Consider the following 20,548-nt stretch of genomic DNA (forward strand, 5'->3'; position numbering starts at 1 on the left):
ACAAAAAAAAATCAAAGTTGAAAAAAAATCTAACACTAAAAATAAATGATAGTTTATTTTAAACACGATGGCTTGGCAAATGTGACTATAGACCTCAGATTTTGACATCGCATAAACTAAAAAATGATTTGATTTTAAAAAATGTCCTACACACATTAATTTTGTGCAAAATACTGTAGTTTTTTCCAGTTTTTCTCAAAACACCTTGCACATTTTATTTTTTTGAGTGCATTTCTCCTTTGATGCCTGTTCGAAAAATCTATGTTCTTTGTAGTTTTGTAATTAGTTCCAGTTACATGAAGTAGGAGCAAATTACTGTAGATGCTGGAATCTTTATTGGAAACAACAAATGCTGGTGATCACAGCAGGCAATATGGCCTACTCTACATTGGAGAAAGCAAACGCAGACTGGGTGACTGCTTTGCAGAATATCTCCAGTCGGCACGCAGCATAACCCAGACCTTCCCATAGCCGGTCATTTTAATATAGTGTCCTGTTTGCATGCCCACTTGTCTGCTCTCAGCATGCTGCAATGATTCAGTGAATCACAGCGCAAACTGAAGGAACAACATCTCATCTTCAAACGAGGCACTTTACAGCCTTCTGGACTTAATATTGAGTTCAACACCTTCAGATTGTTAATTAACTCCTATTTCTTCCCCTTCTAGCTTTACTTGTTACATTCTTCCATGTCTTCTTTTAGCTTTACTTGTTACATTCTCTGTAATCATGTCCTCTGTCCCCTGCCTCCACCCCTGTGAGACTGACTGCTCTTTCAAGTCTGGCAGGCAGACATACCATTGTTCTACCATTCCGATCCACTTAATCTAAACTATCAAGATTTGGAGATGGCAGTGATGGACTGGGGTGTACAGAGTTAAAAATCACACAACACCAGGTTATAGCCCAACGGGTTTGTTTGCAAGCACTAGCTTTTTGATCGCTGCTCCTTCATCAGGTGGTTGTGGAGTATCAGATCATAAGACATGGAATTTATAGCAGAAGTTTACAATGTGATGTAATTGAAATTATATATTGAAAAAGACCTGGATTGTTTGTTAAGTCTCTCATCTTTTAGAATGAACATGTTGGTTTCAGTTCTTACATATGTAAATCGCAGAATTTTTTTAAAGTTACATTCTCAAGTGAACTTTAACAATTGGTGTCATGTCGGCCCAGATAATGCATTGAAGGCGTGAGGTGCCCTGTGTGAGACTCTCTGTGCCACAATGTTCAGACTGATTCTAATCTAAAGAACGGATTTACAGAATCTTATATGGATTCATGCAGTTTTTGAACAAAATAAAATGTAATTCTGCAAGTATAAATTCACCCCACAAACTTATATGTGTGTGCGTGCATGTGAGTGGGTGTGGGTGTATGTGGAGGGGGGATTAAGAGTGCCTGTGAGAGGGTGTCTGTATTTGTGTGTGAGTGTAAAGGGGTATAAGTCTGTGAGAGGGTGTGTATGTGAGTGTAAAGTCTGTGAGTGTGGGAGTGTATGTGCAAGCGTTTGAGAGAGACCTTGTGTACGATCGTGGCTCATCTGGCTTCAGTTTGTGGCTTCAATGTAGCTTCAACTCCACTTTCTTGCCATCACTGGTACCCATTGAGTCCCTTATTAGGCATTTATCTATGTACTGCCTTAAAAGTATTAAGAAACTGTGCCTCCACTATTCTCTGGTGAAGAGAATTCCACAGTAACAACCTTCAGAAAATAAATTTCCCTTGCCTCTGTCTTAAATGAGAGAACGCTTTCTAAATTCTGTGCCCCAATTCATATCTCTCCCACAAGGGGAAACATTCTTTCAGCCTATGTTACCTTTAATTTTTCCCATTGTTGCTGGAGCTCTGAGATCTCTGCACATCAGTGACTCTCAGAATGAGAAGTTGTTTGTGTCTACAGGCTGATTAGCTTGCTTGGACCCTCTGCATAACCCACAGATTACAGAGACATTGCTTTCAGCACGTATTCCGTAAGGTTCCCTCGGGATCTTTGTATGGTTTAATAAGGTCCCCTCTCATTCTTATCTCCATTGGATACAGGCCTGGCATGTATGGCCTTTCCTCATAAGATAACCTCCTCATCTTGCAAATCTGTCAAGCAAATCTTCTCTGAACAGCTTTAAATGCAATCATGTCATTTCTTAAATAAGGCAACTAAAATTGTACACAGTAATCTAAATGTGGTCTCAAATGCCCTACACAACTGTAGCAAAACTTCTCTACTTTTATATTTCATTTGAAATAAAATGGTCCTTTTCCCTTCCTAATCACTTGCTATTACTAGCTTTTTATGAAGCATGTAACAAGACATCCAACTCTCTCTGACTCAGAGTTCTGTAATCTATCTCCATTTAAATAATATGCAGCTTTTTTATGCTCCCTGTCAAAAGTGCAACAAGTTCTGTTTTCCCATATTATAATCCCATTTGCAACTTATTACTCACTCCCTTCATCTATGTCCCTTTGCCAACCCCTTGTGTTTTCTTCACAATTTATTTTCCTACCTATGTCATCAGCAAATTTAGCAACTATACAGTCAGCCCTTTTATTCAAGTCATTGTTATAAATTATAAATAGCTGAGAACCCAGCACTGATCTGAGTAGCATTTCTTTCATTTGATCTTGTCAACTTTAAAATTATCATTATTTATATTTATTCTGTTTCTTGTTTGCTAAGCATTCCTCTGTCTGTGGGAATGTTAACCCCAACACCATGAGTTGTTATTTTATTAAGCAACCTTGATGGATCTCAAATGTAATCCAAGAACATCATATCCATAGCTTCCTCTTTATTTGTATTGCTTCCACAAAGAACTGTCAATAAATTTCCCTTTCTTCATAAAACTTTGTTGACTCTGCATTGAGATTTTCTAAATGTGCTGGCTATAACCTCCTTAGCAATAGACCTGAGGCATTTTGTTTAGCGTTATAAAGTTATACAGCATGGAAACAGACTCTTCGGTCCAACTACTCCTCCATGCCAACCAGGTTTCCTAAACTGAAGAAGTCCCATTTGCTAGCATTTGGCTTATATCCCTCAAAACCTTTCCTATCCATGTATCTGTTCAAATATCTTTGATCTAACCAGAAGCACCTCGACAAAGCAACCCCATGCAAAGATTGCCGGAACAAGACACAGCAATGCCCCCCTCACTCTGAGTGTTTGCATACTCTTGCCAGTTGCATTCTGTGCTGGAAGTACTTAGGCCTAGCTTTTATAGTATAAGGACCTGCCCTGTTACAAAAACCAGATCTAACCAGGAGAGATAACGTTTCGGGCATAAGCCCTTCATTCAGGAATGAAGGGCTTATGCCCGAATCATCAACTCTTCTGCTGTTCGGATGCTGCCTGACCTGCTGTGCTTTTTCAGCACCACACTTTTTGACTCTGATTTCCAGCATCTGCAGTCCTAACTTTCTCCCAAATCTAACCAGTTTACTTAATTAGATTAAGTAGCTACAGCACTAGGTGAGCTTATTTAAACTTTCCTTAGGCCGGAAAGAAACAAAATACAACCCTTAAATGTCTACCTTTCCTTTACCTTTAGATTTTTAAGAATGCAAAAGATTAAGACTTATATGCTTAAATTCTACATTTAGCTCAATTCCCAATATTTGCATATTCTTGCCAGACACACTGCTGGGAGCACGTAAGGGATGGATGGATGGAATGATGGAACTGGCCTGTAGCTTCCTGGTTCCTGCCTCCCTATCACATATAGATATGCTGTTTTTTAATCTGAAAATTACAGAACACCTCAAAATGCTGGCAAGGCCATCAAGAGTCATCTTACTGCCCTTTTTCCAAATCCAGAAATAAACTTTAAACTTGATTCAAATGAACTAATACTACTTACTGGAAATCATTTCCACACAGACTGAAGTGTTTGTAAATGCATTGTTACTAAATTTCTGTTTTTTTGTACTTGATATTTTTTATTGTAATAGAACCATTAGAATATTAGGTATTGCAGTAGATTATTTTGTGACCAGTTCCTGTTCGATTACACCTGCATGTCACACATCTGGCCATTGGGCTTCTGTTTTTACAGAAAAACAAATGAAATTTGAGAATGCAATCCCAGAGCACTATAAGCAATGCTTTGATTGTGAACACTCATTCAGAGTTGTTTTTAAATTTGTTCTTTAAGAACATAAATAAGAACAGGAGTTAAGACCATTCAGCCGTATGGGACTGCTCTGACAATCAATGAGATCATGGTTGACTTTCTATTTCAAAATCATTTCCTGCACCATCCCTGTATCACTCAATGTTTTTAACATGTACAAATTTGTCGCTCCCTTTCAGATAGTCAGTGATTGAGCCTTCAAAGGCCTCTGGAGTAGAGAATTCCAATGATCACCATTATCTGAGTGAAGAAATTCCTCCATTCAGTCCTGAATAGCCTGACCTTATTCTGAGATGGTCCCCCTTAATTTTAGGCCACTTCCAAGCCAAGGAAAATTGAATTGTGAATTTTATTTTGAAGCTTGAGAGTTTATACCAATGAACAGGAATTGGAGTTTTTTTTAAAAGTATGAACATACAGTCAAGGAACAAAAGTAGGACGCTTGGCCCTTTGAGCCTGTTCGGGTGCCATTCAATAAGAACATGGCTGATCTGATATTATACTCAGCCTTGCATTTTCCTGATATTCTTGAAATCAAGAATCAAGATTTTACTCATTGCATGATTCACAATGAAACAATGGTATTTTATAACATTCTACTTTTCAGACTTGGTTTGGTTTTAGATGAAGTATTTTACAATAATGCATTTCCTTTCTGAAAAATGTCAGATGCTCAGTGTCTGGATTTCAATATTCTTTGCTTTGAACTGCAGGATTACAGGAATATGTAGAAGCTGTTTCGTTCCAACATTTCATTCGGACCAGAAGCCTCATTAGCCTTGAAACAATTAATAGGCATTTAGTCTTTACTCCAACGGAAGTGGAAGCAGACAATGTTGAGGTGAGATTTATTTTCTAAGTTTGAAACTATCATAAGAATATTCATCTATATTGTAGAAACTGGCTCATTTGCAAGTAAGTGGCTTGACTTACTAATCTTTGTCTAGTGATTTACACAGGACATCATAATTTTGTGGTCATTGGTTTTCCAAACTTTCAAAGAAGTTTAAGTTCCAATGAAATGAATTTCTTTTATTCACTTGTGGGACATGGGCATCACTGACTAAGCCAGCATTTACTGCCCTTCCCAAGTTGCCCTTGAGAAGGTGGTGTTGAGCTGCATTCTTGAACCACTACAGTCCACGTGCTGTGGGTTGATCCGCAATGTTGTTAGGGAAGGGGTTCCAGAAGTTTGTCCTAGTAACAGAAAAGGAATGGCGATATATTTCCAAGTAGGATGGTGAGTAGCTTGGAGGGGAACTTGCAGGTGATGGTATACCAATGTATGTGCTGCCCTTGTCCTTTTAGATGGAAGTGGGTTTGGAAGGTGCTGTCGAAGGATTTTTGGTGAATTTCTGCAGTGCATCTGTAGTAATGGAATATAGAAATATGTTTTAGGAATTTGGAGCTGGTAATACCTCACAATGAGGAGAGGGATGAAAAGCAAGTTAATGCCCATGTGAACAATTGGTAAGGACGTCTTTATTTGGCAGGAGGATCTGGAGAGGGGATACATAGGTTTACAAAGTGAAGTAATGTGGCTGCATTACAGGGCGACTACTTGGGTAATGATACCTGAATTGGTCCAGGAAGAGATACAGTATACAATTGAGGAAACAAACCAATAAGAAGCATGGAGAAAACTGAGAGACTGGTGTGTGCTCTCTTTCACTTCTGCCATATCTGACTCTACCTTGCAAGCTGAGGGATTCTCCATACATTGTATGGACCACATGGCATCCTTGGGTAAGGCAAAGGGTGAAGGTGTATGCTTCGTGCTCAGACATGCCACCCCCCCGTCTAGAATACCTTGCAGTAAAATGCTACCCCTCCTATCTGCTGTGCATGCATATTCACTTCTGCCACCATGACAGCAGTCTACATTATTACCTCAGGCAGATGTAAAGAATGCCCTGGATAAAAGTTATACTGCCACAAATGAAATTCCCTAAGGCCTTATTCATAATGGCTGGTGACTTCAACCAGGCCAAATTCAAGAGGATGCTGCCTAAATATCACCAACACATTTCTTGCCCCACTGTAGGACTAAACATCTTGACCACTGCTACATAACCACTATTGCACCATTCCCCATCCACACTTCAGAGAACAAGATCACAATGCTGTGTTCCTTCTCCCAGTCACAGTATCGTTCACAGAAAGTAATACAATGCTAGTTCAAGGCAGTGGAAGAGCATCTCTGGGACTGCTTGTAGTTGGTGGACTGGGCCATATTCATGTACTCAGCGTAGGAGTACGTCACCACTGTCACGGATGCCATTAGCAAATGCTCGAGGACTGTGTGCCAATAAAGTCAATCTGGCTGTTCCCCAAACAGAAACCTGGATGAACTGGGAAATCCACTGTCTACTGAAGACAAGGCATGCAACATTCAAGTCGGACGACCCAGACCTATACAGAAAATCCAGATGTGACCTCCGCAAAGCCATCAGAGATGCCAAGAGGTAGTACAGGACTAAGTTAGAGGCCCAAACCAACTATATGGATAACTGCCACCTGTGGCAAGGTCTAAACAACAAAATTGAATATAACATAGAGCAAGATAGTGGACAAAAACACATCCTTCCCTGATGCTCTCAAATGCTTTCTTTGCTCGGTTTGAGCAGAATGCCAGTAGCACAATGTCTACTGCCCCGACAAATCCGGACACACCTGTTTCCTCCATCACTGCTACAGATGTCAGATCATTCTTTCTGAAAGTCAACTCAAGGAAAGTGACGGGCCAGGACAGAGTCCCCAGCCTTGCACTTAGATCCTGGCAGAGATATTCACTGACATCTTCAATCTCTCCCTTCCATAAGTCAAAGTCCGCACATGCTTCAAGAAGACCACATCATCCCAGTACCAAAGAATGTGCATGCAATGTGCCTTAATGACTACTGCCCAGTAGCTCTGACCTCCATAATCATGAAGTGCTTCAACAGACTGGTTATGACCATGCAAGGACTGCCACAAACACTACGTAGGACAAATAGGAAGAAGGTTAGCCACCAGGATACACGAACACCAGCTAGCCACAAAAAGACACGACCCTCTCTCCCTCGTAGCCCTACACACGGATGAAAAAAACCACCATTTCGACTGGGACAACACATCTATCCTGGGACAGGCTAAGCAAAGACATGCCAGAGAATTCCTGGATGCCTGGCACTCCAACGCCACAACGCCATAAACAAATGCATAGATCTAGATGCCATCTATCAACCCCTCAGAAAATGAACAGGAAATGACATCACCACAAGCCCCAGGAACCCCATCCAGGAAAAAGATATAAATAGAAAGCAGGAGACAACAGCTTCGCTTCACTTGGAGGTCGCCACTGATGATGTTACCTAACCAAGTAATAAACGATGATGTTACAGCTCAGTGAGCAAACCTACACCCCCCTGGTTATGACCCACTTCACTTCGAGCCTCCCAGCCTACTCATCAACTACAGCTTCACCTTCAATGCCATACTCCCCTCTAGACTGATCTCAAAACTCCAAGATCTAGGTCTTGGCTCCGCACTCTGCAACTGGATCCTCAGCTTCCTGACCCATAGATCACAATCAGTGAAGATAGATAATAGCATTTCCTCCAAGATAACCCTCAACACTGGAGCCCCCCTGCGTTCTCAGCCCCCTACTGTACTCCCTGTAAACTCACGACTGTGTTGCCAAATTCCACATGAATGCCATCAAGTTTGCTGACGACACCACCTTGATAGGTTGGATATCAAACAACGATCAGTCAGAATACAGAAAGGAGATAAAGGGTTTGGTGTCGTGGTGCAATGATAACAAACTCTCTCTCAATGTCGGCAAAACAAAAGAATTGATCATTGAATTCAGAAAGAAAGGAGAACATGTGCCCATCTACATCGACACAAGTGGGGTTTGAGAGTGTCAAGTTCCTAAGAGTTACGACAACCAAAAACCTGTCCTGGACTTCGCACGTGGATGCGATAGTCAATAAGGCACAACACCTTTTCTTCCACAGGCAGCTTAAGAAATTCGGCATGCCCATAAGGATCCTCACCAACATTTACAGGTGCGCCATAGAAAGCATACCATCCTTGTGCATTATGGCCTAGGGAGAAAGTGAGGTCTGCAGATGCTGGAGATCAGAGATGGAAATGTGTTGCTGGAAAAGCGCAGCAGGTCAGGCAGCATCTAGGGAACAGGAGAATCGACGTTTCGGGCATTAGCCCTTCTTCAGGAATGAGGAAAGTTGGTCCAGCAGGCTAAGATAAAAGATAGGGAGGAGGGACTTGGGGGAGGGGTGTCGGAAATGTGATAGGTGGAAAGAGGTCAAGGTGAGGGTGATAGGTCAGACTGGGGTGGGGGCGGAGAGGTCGGGAAGAAGATTGCAGGTTAGGAAGGCGGTGCTGAATTTGATGGATTTGATTGAGACAGGCTGGGGGGAGGGGAAATGAGGAAACTGGTGAAATCCGAGTTCATCCCTTGTGGATCCCATTATGGCCTGGTATGGCAACTGCACTGCCCAGGACCATCAGAAACTACAGAAGATTGTGCGCATGACCCAGACTATCACGGAAGACAACCTCCTATCCATGGACTCCATTAACACTTCCCGCTGCTGTGGAAAGTTTGCTAACATCATCAAAGCCCCTTCCCACTGTCACAAAGCTGGTTCCTTTTTTCTACAAGCTGTTCCTTTTCTCAAGAATACTGTGTCCTTGGGTTTTTTTCAGAGGGGTCATAAACCATTCCTGGTTCCGAGATGACTAATTTGGTACAGAGATTTAAGAGTATTGAGAGGCCTTTTTGTTTATATGTACACAGATGAGACTTCAGGCCAAAGTAGTTATGTTTTAGAAGTGACCTGTAGAATGCAAGGGGAGTGGATAGGTCTAACAGTTCAGTTCAGAACTAGTTAGGAGTTCAACAGTGAGTTGTGTGGAAATTCTCTCTCCTTCTGCCCTTCTAACTTCAACCTGTAAGCACCTGTTCCATTTTCTTTATTGTGTTTTAATGGAGTTTGCTTATTGGGATTGTATTGTATATTCGGAACAGCATAATTAAGTTTAGTTTGGATAGACCAAGTTCTGTAGGGGTTCTTTATTCTGTTCTTTGTGTTTTATTGTGTTATTTTTTAAATAAATTTCTGTCTGTTTTAAAACGTAGTAGTCAACCTAGCCAACTTGCTCTGGGTAATTCTCACTGTACACTTACCAAAACAAATTGCAAAGTTATGTTCTGGGTTGCCTGCTCAAGAATGTTTGAGTGGTCTGGCCTAGTCCATTACACCACCCCGGTTATAATCACTTCCAACCTCTTCTGTCAAGCAGAATATATAGAAGCTTGAACACATGCATTAATGGGTTCATAAACAGCTTCTGGCCTGCCATTATTAGACTAATGACTGGACTCTCTAACTTGAAATAATGTTGGTCTTGTTAAGGTTGATCTTGCTTTGCACACCTCCTGTGCAGTGTAACCTTGTATGCCTCACTCTGTCTCAGCATCCTATGATCTATATGTCCTTGCTTGCTATGATTTGCCTGTACTGCTCGCAAACAAAGCTTTTCACTGTACATAGGTACAGGTGACCACAATAAATCAAGCCAAACTAAATCAAATGGGAGAAACAATAGCAAAAAGCCAAAATTATTGGCTCTTTATTAAACATAGTATTTGGATCAAATCAAAGGAAAACAAATTAAAGGCACAAATGTTGGTCTTATAGCCATTCCTGAAGAAGGGCCTGTGCCCGAAACGTCGAATCTCCTGTTCCCTGGATGCTGCCTGACCTGCTGTGCTGTTCCAGCAATAAAGTTTCAACTTTGATCTCCAGCATCTGCAGACCTCACTTTCTCCTTATAGCCATAACACTTATGTGACATTTTGAAAGGACAGGTAGGAAGGAAAGGTTGCCAGTATAGCTTTGTTAGTATGGGACAGAATAGCAACAAATGACCTTGGATCGGAAGGTATAGATCTTCCTAAGTAAGAAAAGACAAGGGGAAGAAGACCTTTGTGAGTAGTCTATTGGTCCTTTAACAGTCACAGTACTGTAGGCAGAGATAAACCAGGAGATAATGAGGGCAAGTAATAAGGCAGAACATTAATGATGGAGTCTTTACTCTTCTTGTAGATTGGGAAAGTCAGATTGGCAGAGGTTGCCATGAGGGCGAATTTATAAAATGTATGCAGGACAGTTCCCTAGAACAATGTCATGGAGCCAGCCAAGGCAGTACCAGGCTATTTCAGGTCTGGCAATATGTAATGAGGCACTGGATGTAGGTTTGCTTGCTGAGCCAGAAGGTTCATTTCAAGACGTTTCATCACGCTATTAGGTAACATCTTCAGTGGGCCTCAGGCGAAGCACTGCTGATAAGTCCTGCTTTTTATTTATATGTTTGGGTTGATGATGTCATTTCCTGTGGTGAAGTCATTTCCGGTACTTATCAGCAGTGCTTCACCTGAGGCTCACAGAAGATGTTACCTAGTAGGGTGACGAAACGTCTGGAAAGAACCTTCCAGCTCAGCAAGCAAAGCTACATCCAGAACCTCAACCTGAGCTACAAATCTTCTTAAAACTCACTATGTAATGAGGCAGTTTTAATAGATGATCTCGGAGCAAAATAACCCCTAGAGATGCAAAAATGAACATGGGCTCCGTAGAGAATGAGACTGGGGAAATAATAATAGAGAAACAGGAAATGACAGAGGAATTAAATAAATACTTTACTTTCCAAAAATACTAAATCCAGGGGCAAAACGTAGGGATGAAATAAATACCATAGCTATCACTAGAAAAAGTATTTGGAAAACTAATGGGACTAATGTTCAATAAATCATCTGGACCTGATGGGATATGTCTTGGGATATTAATGGAAGTAGCTACAAGTGATAGTTGTTATGCTGGTAGCAATCTTCCAAGAATCCTTAGATTCTGAAAATCCAAAACTGCCAATGTGCTATACCCTTATTCAAAATGGGAACGAGACAATAAACAGGCAACTATTGGCTCATAAGCTTAACATCTGTCATTGTAAAAATGTTAAGAGTCAATTATAAAGAATATAATAGCAGATCATTTACAAATGCATAATATAATCAATTTAATATGGCTTCACTAAAGGGAAATTATGCTTGACAAATTTATTAGAATTTTTTGGGGAGATAACAAACCATTTTTTTAATCCAAAAGGGGAACCAGTAGATGTAACATACTTGGATTTTCAGAAGGCATTCAGTAATACACATAAGGCTTTTTAGAAAGATGTGAGCCCATGGTGTTAGGATATTGTATTGGCATGGAAAGAACATTGGCTCATTACTGGAAGACAGTTGGGATAAAGAGTGCATTTTCAGATGCTGAGACTGAGATGAGGAGAAAGTTCTTCACCCAGAGCGCACTGCCATTGAAAGTGGTGGAGGCCAAAATATTGAATATTTTCAAGAAGAGTTAGATATAGCTTTTAGGACTAAAGGGATCAAAGGGTATTGGAAGAAAGCGGAAATAGCTATGATAATGTTGATGGCAGAGCAGACTTGACAGGTGGAATGGCTACTCCTATTTTCTATATATATCCAGCTTCCTTTTGAAACCTCGTATGGAATCCACCTCCACTACTTTTCCAAGCAGCGCATTTCAAATCCTAACAAGTCTGAGTAAAGAAGTTTATCCTCGTTTCACCCCTAGCTCTCTTGCTAACAGTCTTGAAATTGTGACGCCTAGTTATTGATATACATAGAAACAGAATATCCCTTACACTGTTAAAATTGTTCATAATTTTGAACACCTCAGCAAGGTCACCTCTTAATCTTCTCTCTTCCACGGAGAATAAGGCCATTTTCTCTAACTTTCCTTGTATCTAAAATCCTTCATTAACATCCTTCCTTAAATGAGGTGTCCAGATCCTCTTTCAATATGGTTAGATATCAATACCACCCAGGCAGGGTGTTCCCCTATTAGGTTGCTGTTTTTGGACAAAATGAGGATAGTAAGAAATATTGCCATAACCCAATAATTATCAATACTGTTAAAGCATGGAGGGCAGTTGTCAGAGGGGAGGCAATATTGGCAAAACACCTTCTCTTACACCTATAGTGGGTATGCTGGATTTTCAACCCGGGATGATAGATTCAGACTTCAAACATTGGGCAGCTGGAGGTGTGTCTTGCATGGGGGATTTATTTGAAGGAGACACAATGATGTCCTTTGATCAGTTAGCACGGAAATATGAGCTATCTAACAGGGACCTCTTTCATTTTTTTTTAAGTTAGGGATTTTATTAAAAAAAAACTACACTTTTGACTGATCCCTACAAATCCAACATAGAGAGGAAGGTGCTCAGTGCTAAAGAGTACACTTTCTGTCAGCACTTTATATCAACAATTGGGGTTGCCCCCTCAGTTGAGTTCAGTAGACTCTGCAGGGTGTGGGAGAGAGAGCTAGGTGTTGAGATCTCCTCAAAGGCATGGGAAGATATTTGGGAAAACGCAAGAAAGATATCAATTTGCAATTGGACCCAGTTGAAGATTCTCCCCAGGGTCCACTTGGCTCCAGATCATTTGTAAAAATTTAAGCCAGGAGTATCTTCAACATGACCCAAGTGCAAGGTTGGTACGGACACTCTTACCCATTGTCTCTGATCCTGTGATAGGCTTCAAACATACTGGAGCGCTGTGGCGGGTGCAATGGAGGGGAATTTGGGTGTAAGGCTGAAGGAGGGCCGATCTCTCCACTTCTTGGCCTGCCCAATATGTTCCCTATAGATGCACATAAGAAAAAACTTTTCAACATCCCTACTTTCTGCACAAGAAAGAATATCTTGCTAGATTGGGCATCCGAAAATCCCCTGGGCCTGTCGGGTTGGTGGAAGATTATTATGGAGCATATCCCCTTGGATTTTCTCACAAGTATGAGCTCTGCCATTCACCACAAAAACTGAGAATTTCTATAAGACATGGCAACCCTTTTTGGAATACCTGGACACAGATTTATCTGCTACACTAATAAGGGCTTTTATATAACCATAACGATTGTGCTTTACGAGTCCAACATCCAGGGAGGAGGAACTGCGAACGTATGAGTGTTTTGTTTGGTTGAGTTGAGTTATTACTATTTATTAATTTGTTGTTGGTTATTATTTATTTAGTTAACTAGTTAGTTGGTTTTTTAATTATATATTTTTCTATATATATTTATACATTTGTACATGAGGGTGGGTTGGGTTTTTAAAACATTTTTGTGTTCTTTCTGTGTATTGTTTCAAATTGTATTGTTTTGTATTTGTGATAATATTTTTAAAAATCTATTTTTCAATAAAAATATATTAAAAAAGATAAAATGCCCAGAACTGAACACAATACTCCAAATGTGGTCTGACCAATGTTTTGTAGAAGTGTAGCATCACTTCCTTTCTTTTATACTCCATGTCTGTATTTATAAACCCAAGGATCTTCTAAGCCTTCTTAACAACTGTTTCAAATTGTATTCCTGATGAAGGGCTTTTGCCCGAAATGTCGATTTTCCTGCTCCTCAGATACTGCCTGAACTGCTGTGCTTTTCCAGCACCACTCTAATCCAGAAACTGTTTCAAATAGTTTGGTCACTATCAGAGAATTATGCAAGTGAACCCTGAGGTCCTTCTGCTGTTGTACTCCCATCAACGTTGTTCGATTAAGCCTGTATTATCTCTGCATGTTTCTTCTCCCAAAATGCATTACCTCACATTTCTCTACATTAAAATGTATCTGCCAGGTGTCTGCCCAGATGGCCAGCCTGTCAATGTCCCTCTGAAGTCGATCAGCATTATCTGCACAAATTCACTTTTCTACCTAGATGAGCAAAGTATGCAAATTAGAGATTTTGCCCTCAACACCCATCTCCAAGTTGTTTATATAAACCAGAAAAAACAAGGGTCCCAACAATGATCCATGACTTTCAATTTGTCTCCAATCTGAGAAATGTCCATATTGCGATATTGTGGGAAACATTTAACAATGCCTAATGGGAATATTGGCCATACTCCTGGGTTATAGATCAGTAAGTTAAAAAGACTGTGGCAAAAGGTCAGAAACAGCATTCATGACACAGGCTGAATGTAAACAAATTCTGCAACTTTGACAAAATTTCAGTAATCTTCTTAATGGCTCCCTGTATATTTTGAACTGCAGATTTTAGCCTAAATAAAACATCTGTACTCAGAAACAAAGTTATGGAATGAGATGAATGATTGATGTTTTGAAAAACCAATAAGGCAAAGTTCAGTGTTATGGATGGTAAACATTTCATCATAATCTCTCACTTCTGAGCATATTTTAAAGTATATAAATGATATGCTTTCCTTTGTAAAGGCACGAAAGTTGGAACAGAAATTGAGAACAATGTGTATCTTTCCCTCCCTCTAGTTTTAGCCAAAATTGTTGCAGTATTATCAGTAAAGGCTGATTATTGTCAGTTCAAATTGATTTTTTCGAGTATTTTTGATTTCTTTTGTTCTCACAGATCCCAGCTAATTAAAATCCGACTCAACAATGTATACTTGCCGATGTTTCCTATCTTTTAACCAACTTCTAATCCATGCTGACAAGCACCCATCAATTCTAAATAGTTCTAATTTGCTAACCAACCTGCCATGTGGCAGCATATTAAATGCTTTCTGAAAGTGCAAATATGCAACATCCACAGCACTACACTCATCCATTGCTTGTGTCACCTTGTCAAAGAACTCAAATCAAATTTGTCAGATATGACCTGTCAATGTTGACAGTTTAGTATTAACTTGTTTTTCCTCTAAACTTATGTTTACCTTACCCCATATTATGGCCTCCATCAGTTTGCCCACTATTGATGTCAAGCTGACAGTCCACAGTTTATTGGGTTATCCTTTCTATCTTAAACAATGATGTCACACTTGCAATCCTCCAGCACCCCGCAGGGACAAATTCTGTGTTAGGCAAGGCCTGCAAAATTTCTGTCAACAACTCTGCAATTTATTCTCTTACTTCTGTTAGTAATCTTGTTTGCATCCTATCTGGGTCGAGAGAGTGTTGCTGGAAAAGCACAGCAGGTCAGGAATCCTGATGAAGGGCTTATGCCCAAAACATTAATTCTCCTGCTCCTCGGATGCTGCCTGACCTGCTGTGCTTTCCAGCAATGCACTCTCGACTCTGATCTCCAGCATCTGCAGTCCGCAATTTCTCCCTGCATCCTATCTACCTGGAGTGCTGCCAGCCTATTTTAGCATCTCTTTGTTGCTATACTGCCCATTGCTCCACACCCACATTTTCAATTTGGCCATTGTCGCCATTATTTGTATCTCTATGATAGAAGCAAAATAATTATTTAGTATCTCTGCCATACGTTTTGCTTCAGTGTGCAGTTTCTCCTGCTTGTTCCTTATGGTCTCTACTCAATCCTTAACTAATCTTTTACTATTACTATGTTGGAATAAAATATTGTTGTTTGTTTTAATAGAACCTGCCATTCTTTCCTCATGCTTCCACTTCGCCTTCCTTATTCTAGCCTTAGCCTCTCTCCTGCATTTGAGATACTTTTCCTGAGTTCTGTTGCTATTATTATTCTGGTATGCATCTTATGCCTCCTTTTTCTTTTCGCATCTACTCGAGCATTGGATACTCCATATTTATTTCTCATGGCTAAGTACCTAGCTTGCACCCTCATCTCTCTTTTGAAATTCTCCCATTTTTCATCCACTGTTTTAACCAACAAAAAGCATTTCCAATCAACCTGCTCCATTCTGATGTTCTCTACATAGCTTGCCTGATTTCCCAGGACCACATCCAGCACATACCTACCTGGTCGGACTGTAAATGTACAGTTCTGGAAAATTCTTTTCCACTTTGCAGGAATTTCTCCCCTTCCATGCCCCACATCCTACTTTTCCCCGAGTCTACCTGGGATCATTGAAAGCACCAACTATCACAACCCTAATTGATCTGCATACTTCTAATTGCTCCCCTGTATTTGGAGGGCTATAATAAACATCCCAAAAAGTTACTGATCCCTTCCTGTTTCACACCTCCAACCATATAGATTCTATTGATTTGAGAACTGCATCTTGTTCAAGGGTAATGATACTATCTTTGACTAAGACTGCTAAACCTTCTCCCTTCTTACCCACCCTGCTTTAATTAAAAGACATAACCTGGGATGTCAGGTATCCAATCCTGTTCTGCTTGTGTCACTTTTCTGTCAATGCTATTGTGTCATATCCCCCTAGAGCAATTCCTGCTTCCGGTTCTTCAGTTTTATTTACAATACTCTGTGTATTTATATACATACAATTTAACCCTGCCCTTATCTCTTTCTTGCCCATTGTTGGCGACCATTCCTTTGTCCACTGTCAATATTCACCTTCCCTATCTTTTGTCCTCTCTAATACTTCCAAAACTAGGTCCATTAGTCAACTTAGACACTCCCAAGCTTGGCCAGACCATTCCTCCTTTGCCCTACTGTGGCTGACTTTGAAGTTCAACAGGCTCTGTTTCCCTTGGTTTGTGGAGGACCTGTTACTTTAGAGCTTAACAGTCATAGAGTCATAGAGATGTACAGCATGGAAACAGACCCTTCGGTCCAACCCGTCCATGCCGACCAGATATCCCAACCCAATATAGTCCCACCTGCCAGCACCTGGCCCATATCCCTCCAAACCCTTCCTATTCATATACCCATCCAAATGCCTCTTAAATGTTGCAATTGTACCAGCTTCCACCACATCCTCTGGCAGCTCATTCCATATACGTATCACCCTCCGCGTGAAAAAGTTGCCCCTTAGGTCTCTTTTATATCTTTCCCCTCTCACCCTAAACCTATGCCCTCTAGTTCTGGACTCCCTGACCCCAGGGAAAAGACTTTGCCTATTTATCCTATCCATGCCCCTCATAATTTTGGAAAGCATACCAAATGCCTTCTTCACTATCCTATCTACCAGCGACTCCACTTTCAAGGAGCTATGAACCTACACTCCAAGGTCTCTTTGTTCAGCAACACTCCCTAGGACCTTACCATTAAGTGTATAAGTCCTGCTAAGATTTGCTTTCCCAAAATGCAGCACCTCACATTTAGCTGAATTAAACTCCATCTGTCAGTCTCCATTGGCCCATCTGGTCAAGATCCTGTTGTAATCTGAGGTAACCCTCTTTGCTGTCCACTACACCTCCAATTTTGGTGTCATCTGCAAATCTACTAACTGTACCTCTTATGCTTGCATCCAAATCATTTCTGTAAATGACAAAATGTAGAGGACTCAGCACCAATCCTTGTGGCACTCCACTGGTCACAGACCTCCAGTCTGAAAAACAACCCTCTGTCTTCTACCTTTGAGCCAGTTCTGTATCCAAATCCCTTCTTCCCATGGCTCAGGAAATGCATATTATGATTTGACTAAAAGAGAAGTTCATCCCAATATTTAGTTTCAAGGAACTTTTGGACATGATGTTAGATAAGTAACAAGACAAAGCAGAGTTGAAGTTGTCAAGAGAATTGGGTGTCATCAGCATATATGTGGAATCTAATGCTTTGATTTTTTCACACTGTCATTCAAGGGCATAAAGATGATGGGAAATAGAACACGCTGCAAAGATAAGTCATTGCTGGATTCCAGAGGAGTTAGAATAAGAATTTGAGTGTACAGAAATTTTAGTTTAAAACTTGTTTCATTGAATGTTGTTCCTTTGCCCCTCTATGCCATTTGCTATTTCACTGATATTCTGTACAATATAGTGATTACAGAATTTTAATTTTACAACAAATCAAATCGTATTATTCGAGAATAATATTCATTAATCCTTTTACAAGTCCAGCTCAAATCTCTTGCATTGTTCTAAGGTTTTTTTGTCATCAATCCACTTTTCCTCCCCCAATAGGAACAACAATGATATATTTTCTTCTGATTATTTTGGTATTGAGATGTTGCCAGTAGTCTTGCTAATCATATATCCCATGAGATCAAAATATGCTGTTGCCAAGAAATCAGAATGTGATAGTAAGATGTAATTGTAAAATTGCTCATGTCAGTGTTTTGCAGAGAATTTGGCAACGGTGATAAGCACATAAACAATATCCAATTTTGGTACTGATATTTCCTAATGGCCCATTTATTTTCAATTCAAGATGAAAATACCAAGAAATATCAGGCCTGTCTGGGAATCCAGATATGGTTACTGCATTTTTCATTCATAAATAACAAATCAATAGGCACCACACATTGGATGTGACACCTCTATAAACCGAGTGAATGGTGGGATTACGTTTACCTATTGTTAGATATACTCAAAAATGTATTTTAGTACGAGAATCAAATAATCAAACGGAACAAGTACTGTCAAGATTTTATTTAATATTTTATAACCAACTTTTTTCTGGTTATTAATTACTTAAAATTCTCGCTTTTGGCAATTGGTAGTACTTAATTTAATGCGTATTTTCCAATCCTGTTAATGCTTTTCATTATGCAGAACTCGGCCTTGTCTGATTCACTGGATGAGAAACAAGAAGAAAAATCCCTTTGCCTGCAGGTGACCCCCACAGACTACCTGTTGGGGATCGCAGATTTGACTGGTGAATTGATGCGCATGTGTATCACCAGCGTAGGCAATGGGGATATTGAAACACCTTTTGAGGTGAGCCAATTTCTACGTGCTATCTATGATGGATTTACTTACATTGGTAATACTGGACCTTATGAAATTTCCAAGAAGCTTTACACATTGAAACAAAGTCTGGGAAAGGTGGAAGATGCTTGTTACACATTGACTGTGAGAGGCTCCGAAATTCCAAAACACATGCTTGCTGATGTGCTTAGCTCAAAAACATCCATGAGCGAACATGAGGAAGGTGTATAACTTGTCATATATCGGGGAGAAAGAGATTATAATAAAAGCTATTTGTTAGCTTTGTATGAGATACATTTGTATAATTGTTTTGTTCAGTTGCAGATTGTGCAACCAAATGATCCAATATTAGATGCTTTCACATTTTTGCAAGTGTTCAACTGTAACGTGTGTATTACATTACAGAATTTATTTTCTGGAGGTTGCTTTGACAAAAATATAGTTGAATTTTTAACTAGGATTTTAACCTACTCTCCAAAATACTGCTTCTGTTCAAAATGAGTAAAAACCTTTTCAGTTTAAAAAAATACATTCAGTAATATGAGAATCTGATAATGCTACTACTGCTCCTTTATAGGAAGATCTATAAAGTCTCAATTATGACCTAATTTTGTTTTCAAGTTGATGATGCTAATTTGTGATTGGCTATCAGATGGGTTTCTCTTTTCTTCCCCCCATATGACCTTTGTTTTATAGGGTTTGCGGTCAGTTTATAAATAGAAATGTCCGCCTTCCTATGAAAGTGCATTTTTGCTGAAAGTTCTACTTTTTGTCTCTCAGAACTAATTCAATTATGTTTCAGTAGATACAATAAAGAAACTGCAACTCTTACATTAATTCTTAAAATTTAAATTAGGAATTATAATCAGTTTATTTGGATTCTGTGGGTGATGCAACTACATTCTTTAGACCAGTAAATTGAATAAGCCACCTTAAAGAGGAAATTACAATTGTATGCATTATGAAAACAGAAAATGTTGGCAATAATCAGGTTGGCAGTACCTATGGAGAAGGAGAAACAGCATTCAGGTTTTAGGTATGTTACTGTTACAATGGCCTGAGACATCAATTATGTCTCAGGCTCCATAGATGCAGCTTGACCTGCTCAGTAGGTTCAAAGTTTTTTTTTGTTTTTATTTCAAATGTAAACATTTGCAGTATTTTGCTTCTGTGTTTTCATATGTTGGCTTGATTTGCATCTTTGAATATGAGGTCTGTATTGAAGTTCTATTAAGTCTTTAATATAAGTGCATAATAATTAAGAATATTGTTGCAAAAATTGCTGTTCCATTTTGTGTACTTGCTTAACCATAATAAAACAGTTGAAAAATAATGAAAAATCAGAAAATAGTGATTTCGTACCAACGATTTAAATCAAAAGCAGATCAGACTAATTTACATAATATTGCAAAGTCTGAGAAAACAGCCCCAACTTATTCAGCCTCTCCTTATAGCTCTGAACCCTTTCAAGTGTCACAACATCCTTCCAATAGGAAGGAGTCTAGAATTGCACGCAATATTCCAAAAGTGGCCTTACCAATGTCCTGTACAGCCGCAACATGACATGTGTATAAGTCCTGCATGGATTTGCCTTTCCAAAACGCAGCACCTCACATTTATCCAAATTAAACTTATCTGCCACTCCTCAGCCCATTGGTCAATCTGATCAAGATCCCGTTGTACTCTGAGGTAACCTTCGCTGTCCATTACACCTCCGATTTTGGAGTAATCTGCAAACTTACTAACTATACCTCCAATATTCACATCCAAATCATTTACATAAATGGTGAAAAGCAGT

General features: G+C 39.7%; 1 protein-coding gene across 2 annotated transcripts in view; it reads left to right on the forward strand.

The window, feature by feature from the left end:
- tsnax (translin-associated factor X) overlaps positions 1 to 20,083 on the forward strand; it is a 66,608-nt gene extending 46,525 nt beyond the window's left edge. For both annotated transcript variants that reach the window (XM_043680115.1, XM_043680108.1), the window contains 2 exons: positions 4,850 to 4,977; positions 18,595 to 20,083. In XM_043680115.1, coding sequence (XP_043536050.1) covers positions 4,850 to 4,977; positions 18,595 to 18,981 — 515 coding nt within the window. In that variant the 3' untranslated portion in view covers positions 18,982 to 20,083. The remainder of the gene's footprint in view (positions 1 to 4,849; positions 4,978 to 18,594) is intronic.
- Positions 20,084 to 20,548: the final 465 nt, after the last annotated feature.

Source organism: Chiloscyllium plagiosum, chromosome 3, assembly GCF_004010195.1.
Source record: "Chiloscyllium plagiosum isolate BGI_BamShark_2017 chromosome 3, ASM401019v2, whole genome shotgun sequence".
NCBI lineage: Eukaryota > Metazoa > Chordata > Chondrichthyes > Orectolobiformes > Hemiscylliidae > Chiloscyllium > Chiloscyllium plagiosum.